This window comes from Solanum tuberosum, unplaced genomic scaffold, assembly GCF_000226075.1.
Source record: "Solanum tuberosum cultivar DM 1-3 516 R44 unplaced genomic scaffold, SolTub_3.0 scf00093, whole genome shotgun sequence".
NCBI classification, from domain to species: Eukaryota; Viridiplantae; Streptophyta; class Magnoliopsida; order Solanales; family Solanaceae; genus Solanum; species Solanum tuberosum.
Window position 1 is genome coordinate 337018 of NW_006239018.1, and position 16968 is coordinate 353985.

At 36.0% G+C, this 16968-nt stretch overlaps 3 protein-coding genes across 4 annotated transcripts; 1 reads left to right on the forward strand and 2 right to left on the reverse strand.

Annotated features, from left to right (window-relative positions):
• Positions 1 to 611: 611 nt before the first annotated feature.
• On the reverse strand, positions 612 to 12243 carry LOC102603163 (protein TRANSPARENT TESTA GLABRA 1-like). Its single transcript, XM_006347578.2, has 2 exons — positions 8447 to 12243; positions 612 to 904 (listed from the first exon to the last, which is right to left on the reverse strand). Exon 1 carries the CDS (start codon positions 9535 to 9537, stop codon positions 8473 to 8475), a length of 1065 nt encoding a protein of 354 aa, XP_006347640.2. The 5' UTR covers positions 9538 to 12243; the 3' UTR covers positions 612 to 904; positions 8447 to 8472.
• Positions 612 to 13556, reverse strand: LOC102589991 (protein TRANSPARENT TESTA GLABRA 1-like). Of its 2 annotated transcripts, none has more exons than XM_006347457.2 (2): positions 12219 to 13556; positions 612 to 904 (listed from the first exon to the last, which is right to left on the reverse strand). In XM_006347457.2, exon 1 carries the CDS (start codon positions 13271 to 13273, stop codon positions 12245 to 12247), a length of 1029 nt encoding a protein of 342 aa, XP_006347519.1. In that variant the 5' UTR covers positions 13274 to 13556; the 3' UTR covers positions 612 to 904; positions 12219 to 12244. The 2 variants fall into 2 exon arrangements, with proteins under 2 accessions (XP_006347519.1, XP_006347520.1); XM_006347458.2 differs by lacking the exon at positions 612 to 904 and adding an exon at positions 1559 to 1817.
• LOC107060675 (uncharacterized) lies at positions 3953 to 5454 on the forward strand. The gene is made up of 2 exons (XM_015308831.1): positions 3953 to 4098; positions 4323 to 5454. The coding sequence occupies exons 1-2, from the start codon at positions 3953 to 3955 to the stop codon at positions 5452 to 5454; spliced, it is 1278 nt and encodes a 425-aa protein (XP_015164317.1).
• Positions 13557 to 16968: the final 3412 nt, after the last annotated feature.

Consider the following 16968-nt stretch of genomic DNA (forward strand, 5'->3'; position numbering starts at 1 on the left):
AACAAACTAAAAAGAAAAATATAACAAACAATTGAAACAAAGGTGGTATTTTCTTTCTTTTGGTCTGTACATTTTTTTAACAAATAAAAAAGGTTTTAAGTTTTTCAAAAATTCAAAGACTATTTCTGAAATTTTACCAAAAATATATGTATTTAAGGTCTGTTTTGAGTCTTGGCAAACCTACAAAATATTTGTTCGAGAATTTTTAGCAGAAAAAGACTCAATTTTTTATTTTTTTTTTGATAACCGAGAAATCCGTCTGTGACCCGCCCTTTGGACCAATCACAGCCTTCTAAACTCGGTGAAAAAAAAGACTCAGTTTTTGGGAAAAAAAAAATTCAACCAAAAGTGGAAAATTCTACAACTATCCTAGCTTCAAAATGATGCAAAGAGAATTTGGGAAGTTCAATGAAGAAACAGAGAACTTTTTTACTTTTTTGCAATTTTTTTATTTGTGAATGAGCGCGAACTCTTCACTTTCGATGCCGCACCCGTATCGGATTCACCAAAAATACACTATTTTTGGCGAATTCAACACGCACTTGTTGACATTTTTGAAGAGCCCGAGCAATATAGGTCCACATATAGAGAAGCCAATGGTTAATAAAAGATTCATATAACAACTTCCAAGTAACTTAATGTTGAAGAACAGTTAGGTAATATCTCAATCCACATAGTTTGACAGTTAAACAAGTTTCCTTTATCATTTTCCATTACACTTGGTTTTCAAATTGATGCTTGCTAGATGATAGAAAAAAAAGTACTGAACTTTAGATTTTATTTTTCCAAATGGTGCTACTGAAGTGCCTGAAAAGGTATAATCCCTCCACCTTCATGACCAGAGGCAAAAGTTTTTTCATCTCTTACAAAGAAGGAAAAAATCAAGTCCTCCAAATAGTCCACACTGCAAATTCAAAGAGAAAAACACTTCAAACATCAGTAACAGCAGATTTATGGCTATGTTCTTGCTTTGCAGTAATGTAGAAAGACTAAAATACACTGTCAAAGGAATTGCAGAAGTAGTTATGCTCTAAATCATAAAACAAAGACAGACACTATTCGGGAATAACTTTTTTTACATCGAAAGAAACTTTACAAAAGATTACTCGTCTACCTCCATTGCATGTCAAGAAATGAGAATTCAGTCAGTCTGCATGTATAATCTTCAACCAACATGACAGTACATTTTCTATCCCTTGAACATGGTAACCACTGAACTGTATTTCATCTGTTTTGGGGTTACTACCATTGATAAAGATGACTTTGCATTGGGGTAAAGAAGAAAATCAGAGAGACAAACAGTTTGAAGTTGATATTTCCCAAATGGGCAATGCAACACAATTAAGACTTCAATCAACCTAGCCACAATAGATCAAACACATCTCTGTGAGCTACACATCAGAAATCCTCTTTGAGATTTGATAATGAAACCAGGAGAGAGAACAAGGAAAGAAAGTAAATTAAAATGTTACTCTTTTTAAGCATTAACTGAATTACCAAGATAAAACTCTCAATGAAGCCACCAATTTCCAGGTCGGGCCTTCTAAACTAAAAATAATTCATTTATCTAACTTACATATTTCCCATGAATTATAATCTATTTCTTAACAGATGAAAAGCTGAATTTTCTACAAAAAGAAAAGATTATTGTTAAGCAATTAACAACCCTTGAGCAACAGAAGCTCCATGTAGAACAAATACAACTATAACAAGGCTTAGAAACAGCAATCGGATCTCTCAAACAACAAGATGATCCAGCAGGGCCCAAATGAAAATGAATCAGCATACTGCGTCACACAAAGTTGAAATTTTTGTTCCTGTCAGTAACATAAGATTGTAAGAGATGTTACTGCAGAAACTAATATCAAAATGTATAGCTCCCACGGTGCGTCATTGCAAGGGAACTTCTCAAATTATATTTCCTCTTGTAGTTCAAGGTTTTTCTGCAATCGCAGAACCTACACTAGGGTGACAATTACTTTTACATTACCACGGAAACAACAATGAGGAGAACATTTAGTCCCACTTTAAGAAGTTAAAAAGTTTGACGGCATTTCACGAAAAAAGAAATATAAGTTCCAAGTCTTAAAACAAAATCTATGAAGGGCACATGAAACTGTTTAGCCGTGTCCTATGCAACTTAACAAATAGTTTATACTTTTGACAGGACCACATCTAATGATATCTTGTCACTCAAAGTACTGATAACATTATTAGTTCACGTGCTAACAGCAATCCAGTAACATATAAAGAAAACAATTCTGCTATTAACTTTCATGCAGTCCATAAAACTTAATTTGAATAAGTTCATCAAACAAATTAAGCACAAATGTGCTTCAAAAGCCATCAATTTGAAGCTTACGGACTATGTAAGTGATTCCTAGTGTCTTTTAATCTTGATTTGTTATTTATTCTCATCTTAATTTATTTCTCTCCAGTATGTGCCTAAAATCTCCAACTTTTGTCATAATCATTCTATTTCTTGATTTTATAATTGGACACATCACATTCACTAGTCTTCAAAGTTGGAAACTCGACGCTATTAATAGATATGAAATCATCGAACAACCTCTGAATCCTTTCATGGTTTTATCCTCACTAATCTGCCAACAATCTTATGCCTATCTTCATCCCTTGAAATCAGCGAACAAACTTTGAATCCTTTCATGGTTCTATCCACACTAATCTGCCAACAATCCTATGTCTATCTTCAGCCCTCTAACAATAACAACAACATACATAGTATAAATTTTTTTTTGAAATTAGTAATGTACAACATACACAGTATAATTTCAAAACCACAAGTGGAATTTGAGGAGGATGGTGTGTAGGCAGCCTTACCCCTACCATGCGAAGGTAGAGAGGTTTCTGATAGACCCTCGACTCAAGTAAAGCATATTAAAAAACAAGTATGTAAAGTAAATACAACAACGAAGAAGCAATGCTAAAAACAAAGAAGAAGAGAACAATAGCAACGACAATGATATGATAAATCCTTCTAATACTGAACAAATTCCACTATTCACAATTTGTAAGAACATAAGAAAGCCCCACCAGTTTCTTTGAAGTTGACTAGCTATACAATCATCAAATATGAAAATCGTCCTGGAATAACTATAAATAGATGTATAAGTTAAGTGTTAAACTCTAAAGCAAGTTGAATTTACCTTCAATAGGTTACACTAATCCATACAAATACACAAAGCCAGGGGTCTCCAGAAAACAATGCAAACATCATGTTTCAAAGCATGTATTATCTTTGTTCTTCTATTCATAATTTTGAAGCACAATTGTCATTAATGCCATTTAAAGTCATATTACTTCATTAAAAAATGTCACTCAAAGCCATTTTAAGTGGAATTCTCTAGAGCATAAGTGGAGGATGTATATGTCTGATAATCCGACAATTGGTTAAAAAGTCACATTAACTAGTAACTAGTTCCAAGTGTGTGTCTACCTTCTATGAGTTAAATTTCACATCTTGCATCACAATATGGGTTAATTTTCCTAACTCAACTTATACAATACAAATTTTATTTCTATACATGGTAAGAATTAGGAACCACATCAATAAGTGAAACCACATAAACAGGATCCTGCATTCAATAGCTCATTAATACATTTACCACAAGCAAGAATCAACAGGACTCGGAATTACTAAATCAGTTTTTCCTGTTTTGTTCTATTGCCACACAATTTCTCTAAAAACTGGCAAGCAAAAAGGCCTTTTTTCGACCCATGTGCCTGTTATAGAAGCCCTGTTCTACATGCAAACAAATTTGATCCTCTAATTGCTCAAATTGACATTGGATCTTCAAGCTTACAACCAATTAGCTCCCCTTCAGTCATTGAAACATCAAGATGGACTAAGTTAGTTATGCTCAAAGCATGCAAGGCATTCGGAATAAATGTTGCGGGGTTTGAACATGAAATCTTGGGGATGGTCTTACGTATGGAACAAAGGAGACAGGAGCAGAAGCAACACCAATCATCATCCATCAAAAACAATGTAAAAGGGAAGAAGAAACAATCACTAGAATTGGAGAGATTGAAGTGGGGAATGAACTCGGATGGTAAAAAGAAGGAAACAGGGGGCAGGTATTACAAGGCTTTCTCCGGATGAAGATCAAAATCTTGAGTTGGAATGTGCGGGGGCTCAATGAAGCAGATAAGAGGAGTACAATAAAATCGATGATTCACAAATGGAGGGCTGATATAGTGTGTTTACAAGAAACCAAAATTGAAGACTGGTCACCTCGGAGGATAAGGCAAGTGTGGGGGAACAGATGAGTAGAATGGGCAGCCCTGAATTCTATTGGTAGGAGTGGGGGTATCATTGTGTTGTGGGACAAAAGGCAATGGTCAAGCAGGGGAATTCAACAAGGATGCTACACTATCTCATGTATGCTGGAAAGTACACAAGAGGACTTCAGGTGGTGTTTCACAGGGGTTTATGGATCTCACACAAATCCAGAAAGGGAAGATTTGTGGCATGAACTTGCAGCGATTAGAGGCTTATGGGATGAACAATGGGTAATAGGGGGGGACTTCAATGTTTGTAGATATGAAAGTGAGAGGTTAAATTGCATTAGGAGGTCCAGGGCCATGAAATCATTCTCAAATATCATCCAGGATTCGGGAATAATTGACCTGCCCCTCCAAGGGGCTCATTACACTTGGTCTAGAGGGGGAGATTGTATGCAAGCATCAAGAATAGATAGATTCTTGATATCCTCTGAATGGAATGAAAATTTCAAGGTTATAAAACAGGTTGCTCTCCCAAGAGTTATATCAGACCATAGGCCTTTGCTACTGGAATATGGTGACTGGGAAGTCAAACCATCCTATTTTAAATTTGAGAATATGTGGCTTCAAGCTGAAGGATTTATGGACAAAGGTGAAGAATGGTGGCACAACTACACTATTGGGGGGAGTCCAGATTTTATTCTCACACAAAAACTGAAGAAACTCAAGAAAGACATCACTGACTGGAATAAGGCTACATTTGGGCAGTTGGAAACACGAAAGTCCCAAATATTGGAGGACCTAGCCTTGCTGGAAACTATAGCCGAAAGCAGACTCATGTCGCAAGCTGAGAAGGAGAAGTTAGTAGCGCTAAAACATGAGCTTCAAAAGCTAGCAATAGCAGAAGAAGTGTCTTGGAGGCAAAAATCTAGGTGTTTATGGCTCAAAGAAGGAGACAAGAATACTAAATTTTTCCACACCATAGCAAACTCCAACAGGAGAAACAACTGTATAGATAAATTGCTGATTGATGGAGAAATTAGTGAAGAGAGTGAGGAGATCAAAACAATAATTCTCAGTTTCTACCAAGACATGTACACTGAAAATGAGAATTGGAGGAGGCCCAGAGTAACTTTTGATGGCTTAGCCAGCATATCACTGATAGAGAAAGCTTGGTTAGAAAGACCATTTGAAGAGGAAGAGGTGTGAGCTGCTTTGATGTCTTGTGCACCAGACAAAAGCCCTGGCCCCGATGGATTTACTATGGCATTCTACCAAAAAGCATGGGAGATAATCAAACCTGACTTAATGGGGACTATCTCTCATTTCCATCAACAATGTCACATGGTAAAGTCTTGCAATGCCTCTTTTATTGCCCTTATCCCAAAGAAGAAAGGTGCAATAGAACTCAAAGACTTCAGACCCATAAGTCTCATAGGTAGTGTCTACAAGATTATTGCTGAAGTCCTAGTGGAGAGGCTGAAGACAGTCATGGGGAAGCTAGTATCAGGAGAACAAAATGCTTTCTTAAAAAACAGGTAGATTACTGATGCAGCCTTAGTCGCAAACGAACTTCTAGATGGAAGGCTAAAAAGTGGAGTTCCTGGAATCCTATGCAAGTTAGATGTGGAAAAAGCTTTTGACAAACTCAATTGGTCTTATTTATTATCAATGCTGAGGAGTATGGGATTTGGCGAAAGGTGGATCAGGTGGATCAAATTCAGCATTACTACTGTCAAAATATTCAATTCTAGTGAATAGATCCCCAGTTGGTTTCTTCTCCCCTCAAAAAGGGATTAGACAGGGAGACCCCCTCTCTCCATTCTTATTTATCCTTGCCATGGAAGGTCTCAGCAAGATGTTAGCAAAGGCAAAGCAAATGCAATGGATTGAAGGATTCAGGGTGGGCAACAACGAAGATAATTATATCTCTGTGACTCACTTGCTCTGCGCGGATGATACTCTTACTTGTTGTGGGACAGAGAAGTCTCAGGTGCGATATCTCAACCTAACACTACTTCTATTTGAAGCAATCTCCGGGCTACATATTAATATGCAGAAGAGTAAGATCAACCAAGTAAAGGTCCCTAATTTGGAAGAACTGGCTGGCATCATGGGTTGTAGCATTGACACATTTCCAACAAAATACCTAGGTCTCCCTTTGGGAGCAAAGTTCAAAGATGCAGGAGTTTGGAATGAAGTTATCAAGAAAATGGAGAGAAGGTTGGCAACTTGGAAGATGCAATATCTCTCAATGGGAGGCAGGTTGACTCTTATCAACAGTGTACTTGACAGTATCCCCACATATATTATGTCAATGCTCCCAATACCATCCAAGGTACAGAATCAAATTGACAAAATCAGAAGATCTTTTTTGTGGAAGGGGAGCTATGAGGGCCATAAGTTCCATCTTGTGAAGTGGGAAAATGTAATTATGCCAAAGCAGCACGGAGGTTTGGGAATCAGAGATTTAAAGAAGCACAACAAGAGCCTGTTAATGAAATGGTGGTGGAGATATGCTCAAGAACCAACATGTATCTGGAAAGAGGTAGTGAATGCCAAATATGGGAGGCAAGACAAATGGAGCACCAAGCAGAACAATGATCCTTATGGAGTTGGACCTTGGAAGTACATTAACCAGCTAAGGGAGGAGTTCTTCCAAGAGGTGTCCTTCAGGATTGGAAATGGGAACTCAGTTAAATTTTGGAAAGACAGGTGGCTTAACAATCAACCTCTCAATGTCCCCCACCCTGCTATTTACAGGATAGCCTCTGACACAGACTCTTCAGTGGCGCAAAACAGAGAAGGTGGAATATGGGCACCACGCTTTAGAAGGAATTTTCAAGACTGGGAGCTTAATGAGCTCTTTGATTTTTTCAGAATTCTAGAAGGAGCCTCAATGACCCCTCACTTGCCTGATAGCTTAAAATGGGGCAACTCTGAAAAAGGAATATACACAGTGAAGAAAGGATACCATAAGTTGTGCTCCAAATGCCATGATAGACCAGTGGTTTGAGCTTGGGACTTCCATGTTGGAGCAAAGGGTTTGCCTTCTGGGTCGAGCTCGTCGCACCAGGCTTGCCTAGTGCGGGTTACCTCTCCTATGTGGTTTGCGAGCTATTGCATAGGAGCGGGGGTTTTACCCTATGCGCACCCAAAGGGTAGCGGCTGCGGGTTTCTTTTGTCATCAAAAAAAAAAAAAAAAATGCCATGATAGACCAGTGGCCATGAAAACTGATTTGGAAGACTAGACTACCCCCTAAAATCAAGTGTTTCACCTGGACTACCCTCAATAATGCTATCCTAACCCTGGACAATCTAAATAAGAGGAAACTTCAGCTAGTAAACAGATGTTTCATGTGCCTCAATAGCCTGGAATCAGTGAATCATTTGTTTCTGCACTGTCCAGTGGCAACAGCTCTTTGGAATATGTTTATTTCAATTGCTGGTATCAACTGGATTCTCCCGCAAAGTGTCAGAGAAGTAGTTGGAAGTTGGAGTCTTAGAGAAGTTGATTGCCCCATCAAGAAGACCTGGCAGATGATTCCATCATGTATTTTTGGTGTATTTGGAAGGAAGGAATCTCAGATGTTTGATGGTATCTCAACTCCAATTAGCAGTTTGAAATCCTTTTGCCTTGTTAGTCTCTTCCATTGGAGCAACTTATCCCTTGTAAATGATACATTACCCCTCTTAGATTTCATTAGCTCCCTCAATGTGGCTTAGCGACTATTCTTTTGCTTGTGGTTAACTCCCTGATTAAATAGGTGTTTTTGTTCTCAGGAGTTAACCATATTTTTGTGTATGTAATTTGCATCTTCTTGATGCTTTTCTAATACAACATCTTACTTCATCAAAAAAATAAGTTGTAACTATCTAAATGTATAACATAGTTGAGCAGTCTAAAAAGGACACATAACAAAATCTAATCTCCAACCCCCTCCATCACAGATTAAAAAACATACTAAACTTCATCAATAACTTATTAATATATTATCTACCACAAGCAGAAATCAACAGGATTTCAGAATTACTGAATTAGCTTTTCTTATTTTGTTTTTTTGCCACATAATAAGTTGTACTATCTAAATGTATAACACGATCGAGCAGTCCAAAAAGGACGCACAATAACATCTAAGCTCTAACCCCTTTCCACCACAAATTAATAATTATACTAAAGCAGTACTAATTGTTGGCTTACAGGAAAAATTCAATCATCCAATTGCCTTATACTTTAAGCAGTTGCAACTTGTTAGAAAACGCAATGGCAATCCAATCATGATGCGCAGCAGACCACTGAATTTGATTAATCTCAGCTCCAGCAGAGTACCTTGCCATATGATCAATCCCATTAGTCCCTACAACAGTTGGCAACTCCCAAATGAGCGCCTGCCCGTCATCCCCAGCCGAACAAATATGTCGACGACTCTGTGGAGCCCAAGCAATAGCATTAACACTCGCCTGATGCCTAGCCAACTCTGCCACAGGCCTTTCTCGAGACCTAATATCTAAAATCATAATCTTGTTGCAATCCATCGACATAGTAGCCAGATATCTTAAGTCGTGCTTGTTCCAAGCCAACCTCAACAACTGAGTGCCCGGTTCTGGACTCTCATAAATAATTGTAGTATGTTCCTTACGCCTCAAATCAAAAATCCTAACTGACCCATCAGCAGAAGCGGAGGCAAAAACCCCAGCTTCAGCCCAAGCTATATCGTAAACCTCTTTATCATGGGCTATAATTTGAGCTTCGATAGCCCCTATTTCAACATCCCAGATGGTACAAGTAGTGTCTATACTGGAAGTACCAATTCTTCTGGGTTCCACCTCATTCCAATCAAAAGACGTCAAAGGGGCAACGTATTCACTAGTTTTATTCTTACTGAGAGTGAAAAGGGGTTCAATAGAAGTATCACCAACTTCCCAAAGACGGAGGTAGTCACTGCAGGAGGCAAGAATGTCATTCGATTTGAGAGAATCAAAAGGATTAGGATGGAACATGAGCTTCGTAGGTGGATAAGGGTGTTCGAAACAGAGATTCGGAATAGGCTTAAGGGTTAGGTTATCTGCATCGAAAGAGAGAATATCAACACAATTGTTGATCTCTTCGATAAAGCTACCGATGGCAATTCGAGGGTGGCGATTGGGGAGGGAAGAAGTGAAGGAGGAAAAAGCCATGGCGTAGATGGGGTAGGATGAGTCATATGTAACGGAATTTCCAGATCGGAGATGAAATTTTTTACCGGATTTTTTTTCCATTTTTAGCGAGGATGAATTGGGGAAAATTGACATTGAAGTTATGTATGTGGGTGTGTTATGGGTTTGGTAATTAATTGGAATTGGAAAACATGTTGTTGAGCTTACATGGTGTTCACTGGCAGTTCGCTCAAAGGGAAGAAAAGTTAGTGGTTGGCAGGATTGACTAGCTTTCGCTTCCACAAGACGAAGACAGATTAGTCTTTGGTGGCTATGGATGATTTGATCTGGAAGCTTCAGTTCTTATTTGGGCCCCCAGAAGAGTTAATACTTTATTGGGCCATTTGGTTTAGGTCCAATTTCATTAGTATCACTATTTAATTTTCATTTCGAGAATCGCCTCTTTTCAAAAAGTGACATCACACAAAATCAAGACATGAAAAATAAGAAACAGAGCTGCTACTGCAGAAATATAATATAATGCCCAACAATATGGTCCAAGATGGCTCAAACAAAAATGCATCAATAGATTGCATCAAACAAAGTTGAAATTTTCATTCCGACCAGTTATATAAGATTGTCAGAGTTGCAACTGCAGAAACTAATATCCAAATGTAGACTGAGCAACTTCAGTTTATTACCAACCTCGGGTTCAACAACTGTTGGGTAAAGCCTAAACCTTACTCTTTTCCTTCTATCGGAACTGGTAACAGATTTCTAGATCCGATGCAACTAGCATAAGAAAAAATGAAAGTATGAAAGTCTCTATGCTCCATCGAATAAGCTCCCACACTGCATAATTGCAAAGGAACTCCTATAGTTACATTTTCTCCTGTAGTTCAAGATTTTCCTGTAATCGCAGAACTTAAACTACGGTAACAATTACTTTTACAGCACCATGGAAACACCTGTAAGGAGAATATCTAGCCAATTTAAGAAGACAAAAAGTTCGACAACATTTCACGAAAAAAAATATCAGTTTCAAATCTTAAAACAGAATATATGAAGAGCGCGTGAAACTGTTTAACGACGTCCTATACAACTTAACGAATAGTTTTCACTTTCCACAGGACACTCCATGATATCATTACTAGATACCACTAGACCACGTCTAATGGTATCTTGTCACTCAAAGAACACTCCATGATAACATTACTAGTTCACGTGCTAGCAGAAACCCAGCAACATATAAAGAAAACAATCCTGCTACTAACTTTGGTGCAGTCCATAAAACTTCATTTGAATAAGTTCAACAAACAAATTAATCATAAATGTGCTTCAAAGCCATTAATTTAAAGCATGTCGACTATGTAAGTGATTCCTTGAATTTTTAACATGTATTTATTTATTTATTCTCATCTTAATTTATTTTCTCTCCGGTATGTGCCTAAAATATCCCACGTTTGTCATAATCATTCTATTTCTTGATTTTATAAATGAACACATCACATTCTCCAGTCTCCAGATTCGGAAACTCAATATGTAACTTGGCATGTCAAACTCAATGCTATTTATATATGTTGCTCGGACTCTTCAAAAATGTCGACGGGTGCGTGTTGGATCCTCCAGAAACAATGTATTTTTTGAAGGATCCGACACGGGTGCAGCAACATTTTTGGACAGTCCAAGCAACTTAGCTATTAATAGATATGACATTAGCAAAAAAACCTTTGAATCTTTTCATGGTTATTCCCACACTAATCTGCCAACAATCCTATGCCCATCATCAGCCCTCTAACAATAATAATGACATACCCATTGTAATTCTACAACCACAAGTGGGATCTGAGGAGGGTGGTGTGTCCCCTACTTTGTGAAGGTAGAGATGTTATTTCTTGTAGACCCTTGGCTCAAGTAAAACATATAAAAAACAAGTGAAAATACAATAGCAAAGAAGCCACAAAGAAGAGAACAATAGCAACGACAAATAATACGATAACAATGTAAACAACACGGAATACTAAAATCTTCATCCCTTTAATACTGATCCAATTCCACTATTCACAATTTGCAGCAATATAAGAAAGCCCCACCAGTTCCTTTGAAGCTGACTAGCTATACATTTATCAAATACGTAAATTGTCTTAGAATAACTATAAATAGAAGTATAAGTTGAGGGTCAAAATCTAAAGCATGTTGAATTTGCCACCAATAGGTTACCACTGATCCATACAAGTATACAAAGTCAGGGGTCTCTGGAAAACAATGCTGACATTATGTTCCAAAGCATGTACAACTGTTGTTCTTCTATTCATCATGTGGAAGCACAATTGACATTAATATCATTTAAAGCCATATAACTTAGTAAAAAAATATTGCATAAGCAAAGGCTATATATGTCTGATGATCTAACACAATTGGCTAATAAGTTGCATTAACTAGTAGCTAGTTCAACCATGCTTCAAGTTTCTGCGAATTAAATTTCACATCTTTCATTACAGTATAAGTTAATTTCCCAAACTCAATAGCTACAATATAAATTTTATTTCTATACGTGATAAGAATTAGGAACTACATCAATAAGTCTACATAAACAGGCATCCTTCATTCAATAACTCATTAATACATTATCTACTACAAGTAAGAATTAGCAGGATTTCAAAATTCCTGAATTAGCTTTCCTGTTTTGTTCTATGGTCACACACAATAAGTTGTAACTATCTAAATGTATAACAGGGTTGAGAAGTCCAAAAAGGACACACAATAACATCTAAGCACCACCCCCCCTCCGCCACGTATTAAAAGAGATACTAAAGCAGTAGTAGTTGTTGTCTTACAGGAAAAATTCAATCATCCAATCGCCTTATACTTTAAGCAGCTGCAACTTGTTAGAAAACGCAATGGCAATCCAATCACGTTGTGCAGCAGACCACTGAATTTGATTAATTTCAGCTCCAGCAGAGTACATTGACATAGGATCAATCCCATTAGGCCCTGCAACAGTTGGCAACTCCCAAATGAGCGCCTGCCCATCATCCCCAGCAGAACAAATATGCCTACAACTCTGTGGAGCCCAAGCAATAGCATTCACACTCGCCTGATGCCTTTCCAACTCTGCCACGGGCATTGCTGGAGACCTAATATCTAAAATCACAATCTTATTGTTATCCATCAATATGGTAGCCATGTATCTCAAATCTTGCTTGTTCCAAGCCAACCTCAACAACGGAGTGTCCGGTTTTGGACTCTCATAAATAATTGTCGAATGTTCCTTATCCCTCAAATCAAAAATCCTAACTGACCCATCAGCAGAAACCGAAGCAAAAACCCCAGCTTCACCCCAAGCTATATCGTAAACCTCTTTGTCATGAGCTATCAGTTGGGTTTCCACAACCCCTTTCTCAACATCCCAGATGGTACAAGTAGTGTCTATACTAGAAGTACCAATTCTTCTCGGCTCCACCTCATTCCAATCAAAAGACGTCAAAGGGGCACAATATTCACTAGTTTTATTGTTACTGAGAGTGAAAAGGGGTTCAATAGAAGTTTCACGAACATCCCATAGACGGAGGTAATCACCAGAAGAAGCAAGAATATCATTAGTCTTGAGAGAAGCAGAAGGATTAGGATGGAACATGAGCTTCGTAGGCGGATAAGGGTGTTCAAAAGAGAGATTGGGAACAGGCTTAAGGGTTAGGGTATCTTCATCGAAGGACAGAATATCGACACGATTGTTGAACTCTTCGATAAAGCTCCCGACGGCAAGTCGACGGCGGCGGCTAGGGAGGGAAGAAGTGAAGGATGAAAAAGCCATAGCGTAGATAGGATAGGAGGAGTCATATGTAACGGAATTTTCAGACCGGAGATGCGATTCTTGACTTGAATTCTCCATATTTAGTGGAGATGAATGAAATGGAAGTTGAGTTAAAGTTTGTGCATTATGGGTTTGGTGACGAAATTGGAATTGGAAAACATGGTGTTGACCGGCGGTTCACTGTAAGAGAAGACAAAATTAGCGGTTGGTAGGATTGACCGGTCGTTTCCACAAGACCAAGGCAGAGTCATCTTTGGTGGCTATGGACGATTGGATCGGGAAGCTTCACTTCTTGTTCAGACCCCAGAAGAGCGTTTGGTCACATGGATCTGGAGCTTTACGCCCACAGTATTTTAGGAATTTTAAATCTCTTTGCTAAAGGGTATTTTTGGAATTCTAAACATACGTGATTGCGTTCCAAAGTTTTATGTCACTTTAAAGGCTAGAAGATGTTGATAATTTGATCCTACATCAATAAAATCAAACTTTATCAAATAAACGGAACTCAATATGAATAAAATATAGATAACGTCATTAGATATTTATTCAAATAAACATCTGTAGACCCAAAATAAAAAAATGACATGATCAAAAGAAATACATAAGGCCATTTTTATATAATTTGTTGCGTCTAGGGAACTTTGCATCTAGTTTAATTTATAGGCAGGCAGTGTAAGCTTGAGATAAAATAGATTCTCCTTTAATTTGCTGCTTCATATTGTTATAAAATATTATGATATGAATGTCCACTACACCAAAAAGTTACTATGACTAATTATCTCAATACTTCCATCCATTATAAAGATAACCTCCACCCTTATGACCATTATTCTTGTAACATTTCACCTCCATAACATCCTGTCATCCTCCATTATATTCATGTTTATGACTAATCTTTTGTATGTCTCTATGTTACATTATAAATAGAGGCATAAGGATTCATATTGTATGTACTTGAATACTTTGAAGAATAAGAAATACTCTCATATCTTGTCTCTATATTTCTATTGTTTTCATCTTCTATATTTCTTGTCGTATTTTACTTTAGTTTTACAACACCTATATCTTTCTCGGTCATTATTATGTAAAGCATTAAAAAGGGTTAGTCACTGACGATGCATCACAGATATTTCAACTGTAACAAATATATAACAAAAGACAAGTGAATACAATTTTACATCAATTTTCTGCTCTTTCTTTAATGGATGATCACTAATTTCCTTAATTTATAATTAATCAGCCTAAAATGGGCTATACATGCAATTCACCCTCTTTTAAGAGGCTAGAGCCCAATCATGGCCTCAGATCACAAAGGGCTAGTAATGTAAGGGCCAACCCCAGAAGCCCAACATGAATTAATGGGGCCCGATAAATGCTGACTGAGAGCAGCCCGTTTCATAGTTCAAAGGTTCAAACGCCAACGAATTGAATCCAATTCTGACTAAAAGATCAAGGGAAAAAGGCCTGGTCTACCCCTCAACTTTGTCATTTAGAGCTGATATGCCCCTCGTTATGAATGATTCATATATATATACAAACGGCTTACATATACCCCAACCGTTACAAGATGAGCTCACATATGCCCTTCATTTAACGGAAGTGAAAAAATTAGTTTTAAATTAATATTTTTGACTTTTAATTTTTTTTAAAATCATGTAGAGGTATATTTCTATTATATAGAAGAGCCATGAGAAGGACGACCAATGACATTTTAGTAATTTTAACATCATTTAAGGGTAAAATAATGTAATTGTATAATTAATGGTCAAAATGAAAATCTAGAAGAATCCATACATGTCTTAACTTTTGTTATGGGCCTGTATGGATATTATTGTAATTTTGTTAAAATAAAGAGTTTCTATTAGTTAACTTATTACAAACAACAATACCAAGCTTGTTTTGACATATTTTAGAAAGAAAACTTTGAACTAATTAAAATAAAATGTGTTTGAATAGTTAATATTTTGTTCTTTGAAATACTTTAAAGGATTATTGCGTAAAAATATTTTTAATATTATGTTACATAATATGACCACTAAATTCGTATCTTGATTATTAAAATAGTCTTTAAAATTGACGTATCAATATTTTTTTAATTAATTTGAAGAAAATATCAAATTTCGTGACTAAAAGAATGAACAATGTTTGACTATCAAGAAATTAATAATTCGATAATGTATTCATCGAAAGATTAAAAAAATATAAAAATTTTCATTTCTATATTTTTTTAATATCAAATATAATAAACTATTTAACAAAGAAAATTTGACAAGGAAAACGTTTATTCAAATTCTAATGAATATTAAAATTCAAACTAAAGAAAAATGAGTAGTTAAAAAATAAAGAAGAACAACAAAAGAAAATGTCAATAGAAAAAGACTTTGTTGAGAAATACAGAGGAAGAAAAAAAACTAAAAATAAATGAATTAGGAAAAAACAACCTGAAAAAAAAAGTATATTGGTTATTTTGTGGGGGTAAGATTTAGGGTTTTCTTTACTACATGATATTAAGAGTGTAGTATCAAAAAAATTAATTAATGTAATTTAGAATATATTATTACGATAATTGCTATTGTATATAGAAATAAACTTTCTTTCATGATTGTTTTTATTTTTGTGGAGTTACAAATTAATTTTTTAATAAATACTTTCAATATTTAGAATATAACATTACGATAATTGTTATTGTATATAGAAATAAAGTTGCTTTCTTGATTGATTTTATTGTTGTGAAGTTAGAAATCAATTTTTTTTAAGTATTTCTATTTATCGAAACCAATAATAAAATGTATCACAAAATTCATCGACAAAGCCAATTACAACCACAGTATACTTAAGTTGAAGCAATAGAGATTTGAAAGACTTTAAATCAATCTTTACGAATTGATTGATCAAATTATCAGATGCAAAGCTTATTTATGGTGCAAATATTACAAAACGAAGATAATAACATTGTGGAAAATAGATACCACTTGCGAATATATTTGAAGATCAATGAAATTTTTCAAAGATATCAACATTTTATATATTCCTCAAACACGAAATGTTTTAACTCATAATCTAACACAATTCTCTATTTTCTTGCTGCATATAATTTTTTAGAATTCAACTTTGTCAATTTAGGTTGTAAACGACACATTTATGTCGTATGACCATTTGAAATAGATTATAAAGTAATATATTGAAGTTGTTTACTAAAAAAATAAATTGTATAAAGTATAGAAATCTCATATCTTTGAAGGCTAATTACATCATATCCGGGAAGTTTCCTCAATTACAAAAATTTCAAAATTTTCATTTCTCTCGAATACATTCCTTGGTTGTCCAATACATTGGAAATGACACATTACTTCGGGGGAGGGCTGTATTCGAGAGAGGATAGGTATGTATCCGAGAGGGAATAGATGTATCCGAGAGGAAATAGGAATGTATCCGAGAGAGGATTATAATATCTTAAGTTGTGAATTTATGTAATTTTTCCAACAAAATATGTGAAATTATATTGGGCCCGTATCATGGGCCTTAAATTATCTAGTATATATATATATACTAGATAATGTTGCCCGTGCTATGCACGGGCCCAATAATATAAATGGTATATTTTGGGGCTAATAACTGAGTTTTTGAAGCTATTGTTTGCGTAGATAAAGGAATAAGTTTTTTTATCACAAACATGTACTTTCTTTGACGCTATTTAAGGCATAATAAGACTACCCACATACAACATTTTTGAAATATTTTATGTTGTCAATTATCATGATTTATAGTATTTT